Genomic DNA, 11771 nt, shown 5'->3' with positions numbered 1-11771 from the left:
CAGCAGGAAAACACTTTTCCCCCTCACCTAAAGCTTAGTTTGATCACTTGGAAGGGATTCTTTTGTGACAGACCATCTTTTGCTCCAAAAGAGCTGGGTCAGGATGTAGTTTAACTATTACTGAAAAAAAGTGTTATAGTATCATATAAGGACACCAGCACACTTAGGTAGCAGGTTTCTAATCCAGAGATATTAATGAATACATTGACACTAATTCTCTGTGAAGCAGAATTTGTATATTTTGAGATCTTTCGGGTACCTTTTACAGGCATTTAACAATTTTGCAATACATTTTTTCTTCCTCTTTGTAGGGTAGTGAGGAATTAATACCTATTTTATTGACTGCCAGGGTTGCCACTGCAAGAAATTGGTTTTTTACTGCTTTTTAATGACAGCCAAAATTTTTACTGGTATGTTTTTATTGATATATGTAATGTTCATATATCATAAATTAGACTAAATCCAACTCTTTTGCCAGGCCCTGCCTTGCTGCCAGACCCCAGTTAGAAGGACTGGGTTCAAATTAAGGGGTTTAACATCAACCGTAGTAAAAAAGATTGGTTGTCAGTAAAAAAAAAATCGTGGGTTGGCAACCTTGTGGACTGCAGCAATGGTTTGACATTGTGCTGGCCCTGCCACCAGGGACCTGTTACTCATCTCCACACCCCAAAGTCCTTGACTGCACCCCAGCCCACCCTCCAGCCTTACTCTTGCTGGTCCTGCTGCACCTGTTCAGGCATGAACCCTCAAAAGTCTACCTCCAACCCAGCAGTATTACGCAGACAATGCAGCAGACAACCTGGCAGACAAGCGCGGCAGAAGCAGCAGCACAGCAAGAATGTGGACAGAATGTGCAGCTCCACACTGGTTAGAAGCTGTACTCACACAATAGCCAGGGACCAGGTGTGGCAGAAAAAAAACTCTGCTCTGTGACAATTTGGTTAACATGGGCCCTGCAGAGGGCAGACATCCCATCTCTCTAGGTAACCTAAGTTGGATACATTCCTGAAGGAAGGGGGAAACCTGCTCCTTGTGCCTATGTGACTGGCATCACATACCTGGGTGAGGGGCTTACACTCCCTATTGTTCTAAGCAATACTGACCTGGCTAGGAAGGAGCTAGATACCCTGCCAGTCTGCCCAGTGACGCATTTCAAATTGGTTGGCTGACAGCCAACAGGTGCTGGTCTCCATTGGACCAGGCAAATGAGGTCATAAGGGCTACTAGGCCTGTTTCCCAGGAGGCAGAGTGCCAGGATCACTCCAGACCCTGGGTAATGGCAGCACCACCCCCAGGCTAGTGGGTGTGCTCCAGAAAGGAAGTTGGGTAGACGTGAGGCGCTCCCAGGGAGGCGCTCGGAGCCTGGAAAGTGGTTGGGCACAGTGAGGTGGGTGGCTTAGCGCAGGCGCACCCCCTACTGGCCCGCCACACCAGGGTGGTTGGGGAACGCAGGAGCAGCAGCACAGGCACAGCTTCAGGCTCCACAGGAGGGATTCAGTGGTTCTGTGTATTGGATGTGGCCCATGGGCTGGGGTTGTCAACTCCTGGTCTAAGACTAATCAAGTGCGTTGCATTTGTGTATTAATCCTCCTCTTCAAAGAGGAATCTACATGTACAGCAAGATGCCTAGTTAAACCATCTAAAATGATGAAAACTATTGAGTTAAACCTTCAGGCAGCAAATTCAAGAACCATTAAAATCTCAGTGATTAGCTGATCACACTGTTTTGTGGCAGGGGAGAAGGAAGGGAACTCTGAACCATAGTTGAAATATTAAAGTTTCCTTCATTACCTCATTATCCAGTATTTCAGTTGAATAGACAGTCAAGTTTACAAACAATTGCTGGGTTAAATCAAACATCTGTACATTATATAGACTAGTGAGAGACTGCAAAAGATACAAAATGTGTTTTTCAGAAGTTAGATGTTTTTTCCTTGTTTGGGTGGATCTTCAAGGAACAAATAAGGTAAATAGTTTTAAAAAAGGGAAGAAAGGGACAAAGAAAAAAGGAATAGGAGATATTAAGAAGACGGACAGGAAATTTAAGTGACACTGAACATTTTTAGAAACTACCCACCCCCAAATGCCTGCCCTTAAAACAAGTAGTATATTGAGAACGTAGCAAAAGCCTTAACTAGTGGCTGTAACCTTGGATCGTTTATTAAAATTAGAGACAACTGATGATCATATTTACTTTGATCAAGGTGTTTATTGCATCATCTCAGAGGGCATACATGCACTGGGTTTTTAAACCGAAATACAAAGAGCCATTTTGAAATTAGCTTTATATAACTCTCCCCCCTTATGGTGTATGTTATCCCCACAGTAAATTCAGATACAACCACTTTTAATGGTACCATACATTGATTAAATAGTAATTTGAAAGACTTAAGTGAACATCTTTCCAATCCAATATGCTTTTACAGAGAGCTGCCAAGCCACTTGTAACACTGATCAACAGTGACTTCATTTAGAGTTAAATTCTTAAGCCAAGCCATCAGCACAAAACAGTATGAGAACAAACAAAACAAAACAAAAAAATCAAAGAAACACAATATGTACAGTAAAGGGTGTAGTTCTCTGGATCAGTATTAGACCTAAATCACAAATAGTACAAAAGCTACTCACAGCATGGTTGGGGAATGGAGAAAAATGCTAGTCTAAGGAGTACACATGTAAGCACTAAATTAACAGATGTACATACGAGATAAATAAAAATGAAAAAAACACCACTTGTGATAATGTTGACTACAGATATGCCAAAGAGTGCTTCTGTATTTAAAAAAAAAATCTCTTAATGCCAGTACAATGGTTGCCTTTTTTTTTTTTTTTTTTAAGCTATTTGGAGAGAAACTGACCCTTTACTTATTTTCAGTGCATTTAGCAAGAACTGATAAATAGGCCAATTTAAATGCAAAAACTCAGTTAAAATACATTTTAAATAAAAAACAAATGATAAATAAGGTATTTTCAGATATGATTTTTCATACTTTGTAAATAACTTGAAAGAAGTATGTGTCATGGAATGTTACCTTTATATTACTTTAAATTATATCTTAACATATATAGTGTCACAAAAATAAAACTTTTTTCACAACAATTGAGATTCTTGTGATTGGAAAAATGTATTCCACACGAAACTATCATAGTTAAGTGCTTTTTTACTATTCGGTATCATCACACTAGGGTTGTTTTTTTTTAAAACAGATACAGGAGAAACTGAACTCTTAGGGAAATTTCAGGTGTTTGTCAAAAAGTTATATACATTGAAACCTTCAAAAAACACAGACACATCGCTCCAAATGGCTTACCACACAACAGCTGCATAATCTGTCCCCACTGAATAGGTGCAGAAAAGCACTAGAAGGCATCGGAAACATACATCCATTGTTTAAGTCGTAAAACACAAATAACCCAAGTACACAAATTTAGAGAGAGTAGGGGGTAACAGCTAAGGTAGTACACATTCCTAATGTTCACTTTCACAGCTGTGCTACACGTTTTGGAAGTAAGAGTCTGAATAAGCACTGGGTTTGGTACTGGTGGCTCACTTTGAAACTCTGAGCATCAAACTATTATTTGTAGACTCCAAACTCACATTTTTTTAGTATCCAGTCAGAAAAAATGCAGCTGTAAAGACAAAAAAAAGAAAGAGTTAGAGGGAAGTGTTACACAAGAATTTGAAGTACATTAAAAGTTGTTTGCAGAGCACCCCTAAAAGATAAACTCAGTATAGGAGAAATAACATTCCAGTCATTTCTAAAAACCATACACGAAGCGTGCCCTTTTACCAAAAGAAGTGACAAATCTTTAGCTTTAGACACAACATGTTTACTCTAAAGTAACTTACAGCATTTTTGTACACTTACCCACATTACATCAGGATTGAGTGGACAGGTGCATAAGGGTAGCCGCACCTTTCAATGACATGTTTGGGAAAGCAAACAACAACTTGCTGACCTTAAGCAAGCAGCTACCTTGGGATAAATTATTGGCAGACAACCCCAATGTAACTTAAAACAGTAAGATTTTTCCCTGTGATTTTTGGCAGGGTCATTCATATCAGATTCAGGGAATACCAGTCCTTCACGTCAAATGAAGTCAGCGTCACAATGCAGTAAGACGTTAACATTTAAAAACTGAACATTTCCATGATAGTTATTTGAATGAATAAAGAAAAACTGAGAAGTTAGTTACAGGTTTTTACAAATTTCACTGCTACAAATTCAAAATCTTAAAGATATTTAAATTTTTAACAAGAATATAGCAAATTTCCTAACGAATTCTCAGGTCATGATGGGACTACTTTTCTATAATTTTGCCTGTTAATTTTAACAAATAGCCAGTTTGACCCTTTGCTGCAAATTAAAGAGCTTTACATTTGTACCTCCTATTTCTAGAAAAATAAAATTGCAACTGGTAAATAATACATATTCCCAATCAACATTAAAAAAACCCAAACAAACAGGATGCTTATAGTAGCATTTTGTACTGTACTAGCCAACTGTTGCAAACCAGATGCATAGTAGGGCTGTGCGACGCTTTGGTTGCCGATTCGATTTGGCAGAGATTCGGCCCGATTTGGTGGCCAAATCTCTGAATCCAGTCAGGAGACTCCTTAATCTCTCTGAATCGAATCAGAACCCTCCAAAATCAATATGGAGAGATTTGGAAAGGTTCAGTGATTTGGCCATAGACACAGCTTTAAATATTTTTTCTACATACCTCAAGGTACTAGGTGGCTTGTGAATGCTGCAATGCTGGGGTGGATGGAGCATCCTACAGGAGTGGGGGGATGTTCCCAGCATGCTTGGCAGCAGACCCAGAAGCAGACCAGAAGCACTTCTAGTCCACTTCTGGGTTCACTGCTGAGCAGGCGGGGGGGGGGGGCCTCTGAGCTCCTGTGAGACACTCCATCCTCTACAGCATTGCAGCATTCATGAGCCATGCCTGGTACCTTGAGGTATGTAGAAAAAACATTTAAAGCTGTGTCTATGGCCAAATCGCCGATTCTCTGAGTCAGCATTGAATCTTCTAATTTGGATTCAGCTGAATTGAATTGGGGACAGTGATCTGAATCAATGAATCGAAATCACTGTCCCCGATTTGGGCTGAATCCAATCCAATAGGGCCTGTTTTGCACACCCCTAATACATAGCACAGGAAACTTCAAAGTCAGACATAGCTACAGAATACCTTTAATTGTTTACAAGAAATCCTTGATGTTAAGATCTGCTAACGGGTCCTTTGTTGGAGGTTTCTTGGGACTCTGAGTGGCGGGAGTAGGACTTGGAGAGAGCTAAACCACACAGCAGCCAAGGAAAGCAGTAAAGGAAAACAGACAAGGATACACTAGCATTAGGTTGGTTTAGTCAACACAGAGAAGCACAAAATTGGATTTCACAGTTAAGAAAGTGCATTCAAATTTGGTTACACCTTACTCAAATACTGTTTGAATTCTACTATATGTGTCACACTGTTGTGCAGATATTTTAATGAAATACTAGTTTTTGGTTTAAACAAGCACCTGAAAAGGTTAGTCTATACCTATAGTCAACAGTACCTCATATGTCTATTGAACAAAGCAATTTCTTCAACTAAAACATAGAATATTTTTTAGGATTACTAACCCAATCAAAAAAGCAACTAATATTAACTAATATTTTGTAGCAAGCTTATCAATTCACAGATTATACAAGGTGTTTAACAAAGTGTTGCTTTAAAGAATATCGTGATTAGTATTTACTGACACAAAGCAAAACTGCAGTCAACTGAGCATCAGAGCAAGATGGATTGTTATGCACATTACCCACAAAGAAATAAAATATAAAAAATAAAATAAAAAAAATCCACTGTGTAGAAAGAACAAAGGTTGAAAAAAAAAAAAAATTAATGACCAAGGATTCAGAAACAGCAATATTTACATTTGTGCAACCTTAATATATATCCTCTTCGTACACATGTATTATGATAGCCCCATTACACAATCACGTGCTGTTTTCTAAGCCTGTGCAAAAGCAGCTACTATTCGCTTTGGATTTGGACGATTCAGGGGACAGCAATTTGATGAATCCAATCACCTGTCCTGAATAGATTGGGCTGAATCTGATTTGGAGATTCAGTCGCTGCCCAATTGAACAGGCTCCATCCCCTGCCCACTTTCCCAGACCCATCTGGCCCCAGCATCCCAGTGTTTTAAAACGAATAAAAATAAAAATAAAACCCCGCACTCACTGGCTCCTGCCAGGTTGGGGGGACGGACACACTCGCATGACTGCCCCCTGCTGCACGGGGGCTCTGCCACAAGTCCCCAGATGCCCCTACAGGTGCTGCAGCACATGGTGAGTACAGGACTTTTTTTTTTTTTTAAAGTGCCAGGACACTAGGGCTGGGCAGGGTAGCCACTGATGGGGATGGGAGAGTGGGTGGGGGTTGGAACATGCTCAGGGAGGCTGGGGGAGCAGGCTAGGGATGGGGCCTGGTGGGGGTCCCCCCATGGTTTTATCTACTACATTGCTTCTACCACTCCCATTTTTTCCATCTCCTGTTGTCATTGTAAGGTTTCAAAGTACTAAGAACCTTGCAGCAAACTGCCTCCATTTGTGGCGATGCTGGGCTATGGTCTCCCATGAGTTTATATCACTGACCCAGCAAAGTTGATGTTGGATGATCATCACCTCTATGCTCATGGTGTTTGGTTGCAAGAGGACACCAACATTGGTGTTTGTCTACTCACTGGATTCAAAGGCTCTTCTGCAGGCAGTGTTGATGGTACTTTTCCAGCAACTTGAGGTTTCTCCTGCACACTGTCCACATGTCAACTCTGTGCAATAAGGCGGGGATCACAACTGCTTGATAAGCCATGAACTTGGTTTCGGATCTGTTGTCATGATCTTCGAACACTTGCGTTTCCTCAGGTGTCCGAAGGTGGCACCTGTGCCTTTGAGGCAATGGTGGATTTCTTCATCGATGTCAGCCTTCTGCAAGACATGGCTTCTGAGGTACAGGAAATAATGTTCTCCAGAGTCTCACTGTGCATCTGAATTACTGGGGCTGGGGCTGCTCATTAAAAGCTTGCTGACAGAGGACCTTAGTCTTCTGAATGTTAAGTGTCAGTCCCATTTTCTTGTAAGCTTCAGTAAAGACATTGGTGACTGCATGAAGGTCTGCTTCCGAGTGAGCACACACTACAGCATCATCAACATGATGGATGGAGTTCAATGACTGAGGTCGGGGAGGTCTTGGTTTTGGCCTGGAACCAGCTGAGATTAAACAACTTACTCTCCATCCATTTGATAATTTAGCTCTACTGCAATTGGAATCTTGTTGGTGATCAGATGTAGTGTGATGGTAAAGAACAGAGAAGAGTGTTCAGCGATGATGCAGCTTTGCTTAACTTCTGTCTTAACCTCAAAGGGATCTGTGATGGATCATTTTTCAGAACCACTGCTTGCATAGTGTCATGAAGCAGGCAAAGAATAGTGTCTAATTTCGGTGGGCATCCATACTTCAGAAGGATCCTCCACAGTGCTTCTCAGCTGACAGGGTTGAAGGCTTTTGTGAGGTCAAAGAAGGCCATGTAGAGAGGTTAATGTTGTTCCCAGCATTTTCCTGCAGCTGTGAAGATCATGTCAGTTCTGCTTTTTGATGCCTTAAACCTACACTGAGATTCTCAACAAGTGGAAGGAAATGGTTCAGAAGGGTTCTCACAATGATCTTTCATGTGGTGGTCAGCAAGGCGATCCCTCCGTATTTTCCACAGTCAGACTTGTCTCCCTTTTTGAATATTATCATGATCATGGAGCCCGTGAGGTCATCTACAATTTCCTCACCATTCCAGATCCTTAAGATGGAGGCCAAGGAGCTGTGATGTGAACTCCTTTCCCACCTCCTTTAAGATTTTGGCAGGGAATTCATCAGCTCCAGATGCCTTGTCATTCTTTATCTACTTGATGACTTTTTTCACTTTGTCAAGGGTTGGAGGGATTCCAAGATAGTCTCTGACTGGGTGTTGTGGGATGGAATTGAAAACGCTCTCATCAACAACAGAGTCTCATAGATTCATGGCTGTTAGGGTTGGAAGGGACCTCGGTAGGTCATTGAGTCTGACACCCTGCCCTGGGCAGGAAAGAGCACTGGGGTCAGACGATCCCAGCTAGATGCTTGTCCAGTCTCCTCTTGAAGACCCCCAAGGTAGGGGAGAGCACCATCTCACTATCTGGAAGCCCATTCCAGATTCTGGTAACCCTTACTGTGAAGTTCTTTCTAATGTCCAACCACAATCTGCTCTCCGTCAATTTGTGGCCATTGTTCCTAGTTAACTCCAGGGGTTGCCCTAGTAAATAGAGCATCTCCTATTCCCTGCTGCCCTCCCCTGATGAATTTATAGGCAGCCACAAGATCACCTCTCAGCCTTCTTTTGCGAAGGCTTAAGAGATCTAGGTCCCTCCATCTCTCCTCATAGGGCCTTGCCTGCAGGCCTCTGAGTATACGAGCAGCCCTCCTCCGAAACCTCTCAATATTCTCCGCATCCCTCCTGAAGTACGGCACCCAAAACTGGATGCAGTACTCCAACTGCGGCCTGACCACTGCTGCATAGAGGGGAAGCATCACCTCCCTGGACCTTTTCGCCATGCGTCTGCTAATGCATGATAAAGTGCGGTTAGCCTTGTTGATCACTTCGTCACATTGACGACTCATGTTCATCTTGGAGTCAGCTATGACTCCAAGATGCCTTTCTGCTGCTGTGCTGCTGAGAAGGTCATCCCCCAGCCTGTAAAGTGTTGGTGGTTCTGTTTGCCCAGGTGCAGCACTTCGCACTTCTTTTTGTTGAACTGCATCCTATTTCATTCTGCCCATTTTTCCAAACTGTTCAGATCCGCCTGAATAATTTCCCTACCCTCTGGTGTATTAACTTTGCCCCATAATTTGGTATCATCTGTGAACTTGGACAGGGTGCTCTGCACGCCCTTGTCCAAGTCACTGATGAAGACACTGAATAGCACCGGTCCAAGGACTGAGCCTTGTAGGACTCCACTGCCAACATCTTGCCAGGTCGATATCAACCCATCCACCACCACTCTCTGGGTGCGACCCCTAAGTCAATTTGCCACCCACCTGACCGTGTTCTTATCTATATCACAGCCTATCAGTTTATTTATGAGAACAGAATATGATACCATATTGAAGGCCTTCTTAAAAGTCTAGGTAGATGATATCTACCTTGACTCCTGTGTCTAAGCATTTTGTGACCTGTTCTCAGGTTTTGTGACTCAGTCCCTGAGTGCTTTGATAGCACTGAAAAAACAGCACATGTGGATGTCAGCAAGATGTTGAATCTCCTTCACCTTGTCTTCCCACCATCTGTTCTTCACATTACAGGTCCTCCTTTGGATCTCTGCCTTGGCTTGCTGGCAATTCAATTTCTATTGCTGGGAGTTGATACTGTTCTGCCAAGAACAGAAGGCCTTACACTTGCAGTTGATCAACTCGTGGATCTCTGGTCACTCTCATCAAACCAGGTCTTCATGTTTCCTGGTAGAGAATCCAGGAATCTCCACATGCACTGATGACAGTGGCCTTGAGGGCCCATTGTTGTCAATTGGAATTCACTGGTTTTTGTTGAGGTGCTGGTGGAAGATGTCTCGCATGATTGGGTCCTTGTGTCCTCTGACCTTCAATTGGCATTGTTTCTACTGCAACCATTGTTTAGGAGCCAGTTTGATTGACATAACTAAGCAGATGAGTCTGTGACTGGTCCAGCAATTGTCAGCTCCTAGCATAGCTCAAGTGATGCAGACACCTTAGCACTTGTGGGCATGAACAATGATGTAGCCAATCATGTGTCAATACTTGGATCATGGGTGTTGCCACGTTTTGTGCCCATTTTTCTGGTGGAACAGGGTGTTGGTGATGGTGAGTCACTGTTCCATGCATTTGGTCGAGAGAAGTATGCTGCTGGAGTTGACCTTTCCAGAACACCAGAAAAGATTATTTGAAGGTTGGCATAGAACAGGCATATGCAACTCTCAGCATGCATACCAGAGTGTGGCACACAAAAGCATTTTGCTTGGCATGCCTGCCTTGGGGAAGGGGTGGGGCTGCACTGCCACAAGGATTGGGAGGCTCCCCTGTCATTTGCCCCTGGCATACCAACATCTTACAAGTCAAGGTTGTGGCTGTTTCTGACACTGCCCAAAAAGTTGCCAAACCCTGCCATTCAACTAAGGATGAATTCTTTGACAGCATCAAGAGTCAGAGCATTTGTGCTGATGACAGTGGTGTATTGGCTCCTTGGCAGTTTAAGACGTGATATTACTTAGCACTTGAAATGTTCAAACAGCAGCTCCCTTTGACTTCAGTTGCAGCCACGAGTGCTCATCAAGTCAGACCCCAGGATCTGAAGCGAGGCACTCAAAGAGAAAAGATGAGATATCTAGTATTCCTCCTATTAGAAGTTTAAAGTGACTTGCCTAGAATCACATAGAAACACAGGTGAAATGCAGTTGTCTTAGGAAGTGAAAGGGTATTATGGTTAACATAGTGGAAGACTACATGCCTCATTTGAACTTCTCTGCTTCTGAACAAGTGAGAATGAGAATGGATTAGTGGTGTGGGGGAAGATAAATTCCTTATTAGGAAACTGATTAATTCCTATAGCTAGGCCACCAGGTGCTTATGTTGGAGTCAAAAAGGTTCCGAGTCTGTGGTGTCATCACCTAGCCTCTATAAAGCAGGTCAGAAGATGAACCTTCCCTCACCTCTAGACTAAGAGTATGCGCAACAATATCTGGAAGCCACTGGAAAATGGTACCCAGTGCAAACCTCAGGGCCAAAGATATGCTTGGGTTTGCTTGCTGGTGTATGGATAGGGTGTGAGTATATGTGGCATATGTGAGAGGCAAAGGTAGTGTTTGTGTATGGAAGTAGCAGAGGTGGCTTTGTGGATGACTGGTATGATGTCATGTCTGTTGATTGCCTGGTGTTGTTGCCTGGCCTACATTGTGTTCTGTGTGACCAGGCCAGCAATGGAGATCACATCAGCAGAGGCCATTGATTTGGAGAGCCTTGCAAAGGTCCTCACCAGAATCTAACTCCAGTATACTTCCATCTCCTACCTCCGGTGATTTGCAGCTGAGGGTTGCTTGAGTCAGCTCTCCAGGCTTTCTACCCTGGGTGTGTCTTGCACATAAAGTAGCGGCTCAAAATGCTCCTGTGTGAATATTGCCCCTCTCCTCAGTGTGTAAAGGAATAGGGATCCAATTCCTTTGGTCACAGGTGAAAGTCACTTGAGTCACTCTATCCACACATCTGTGTGCTTAGTAGGATTGTTAAGGGTTTCATTATAATAGGATAAGATCTGTTTACTTGTGCTATCTTTCTTCTTTCCTCTCCCCTGCCATTGCTGTTGATACTTACCTGTGTTTTAATAAACTGTTTATTTGTTTCAACTCGCTTTCCCTTGTCTGTAAGTTTATTAATTAGCCATAATGCAGGCGAAGTCACCGGGCTAGTAAGGTGGTGATAGATAAGTCTGGCTATTTCGCCAAACACGGGAGGGGACAAAAATCACCCCCACTGGACCAGGCTATTAGGTCAGCCATGGATTAATCCATTTTGATCATATTGACTTTTATTAGTAGATGTTTAGGCTTGTGAATCCAAAAAAGATGACAAAGCCGGTAGGGAAATACGGATTGCCCGAGCGAGGGACTAACAATAGAAGGATGGGGGTGAGGAGGGGAACGCAACTAGGTTACAGGAGATACAAT

The 11771-nt window shown here is 42.8% G+C and overlaps 1 protein-coding gene across 4 annotated transcripts in view; it reads right to left on the bottom strand.

Annotated features, from left to right (window-relative positions):
* Positions 1-2199: 2199 nt before the first annotated feature.
* SNAP91 (synaptosome associated protein 91) overlaps positions 2200-11771 on the bottom strand; it is a 142994-nt gene continuing 133422 nt past the window's right edge. For all 4 annotated transcript variants that reach the window (XM_025215311.1, XM_006033520.3, XM_006033526.3 and 1 more), the window contains 2 exons: positions 5197-5299; positions 2200-3630 (listed from right to left, as the gene is read on the bottom strand). In XM_025215311.1, coding sequence (XP_025071096.1) covers positions 5207-5299 — 93 coding nt within the window. In that variant the 3' untranslated portion in view covers positions 2200-3630; positions 5197-5206. The remainder of the gene's footprint in view (positions 3631-5196; positions 5300-11771) is intronic.

This window comes from Alligator sinensis, unplaced genomic scaffold (genome assembly GCF_000455745.1).
Source record: "Alligator sinensis unplaced genomic scaffold, ASM45574v1 scaffold180_1, whole genome shotgun sequence".
NCBI classification, from domain to species: domain Eukaryota; kingdom Metazoa; phylum Chordata; order Crocodylia; family Alligatoridae; genus Alligator; species Alligator sinensis.
This window is presented reverse-complemented; position numbering and strand designations above follow the sequence as displayed.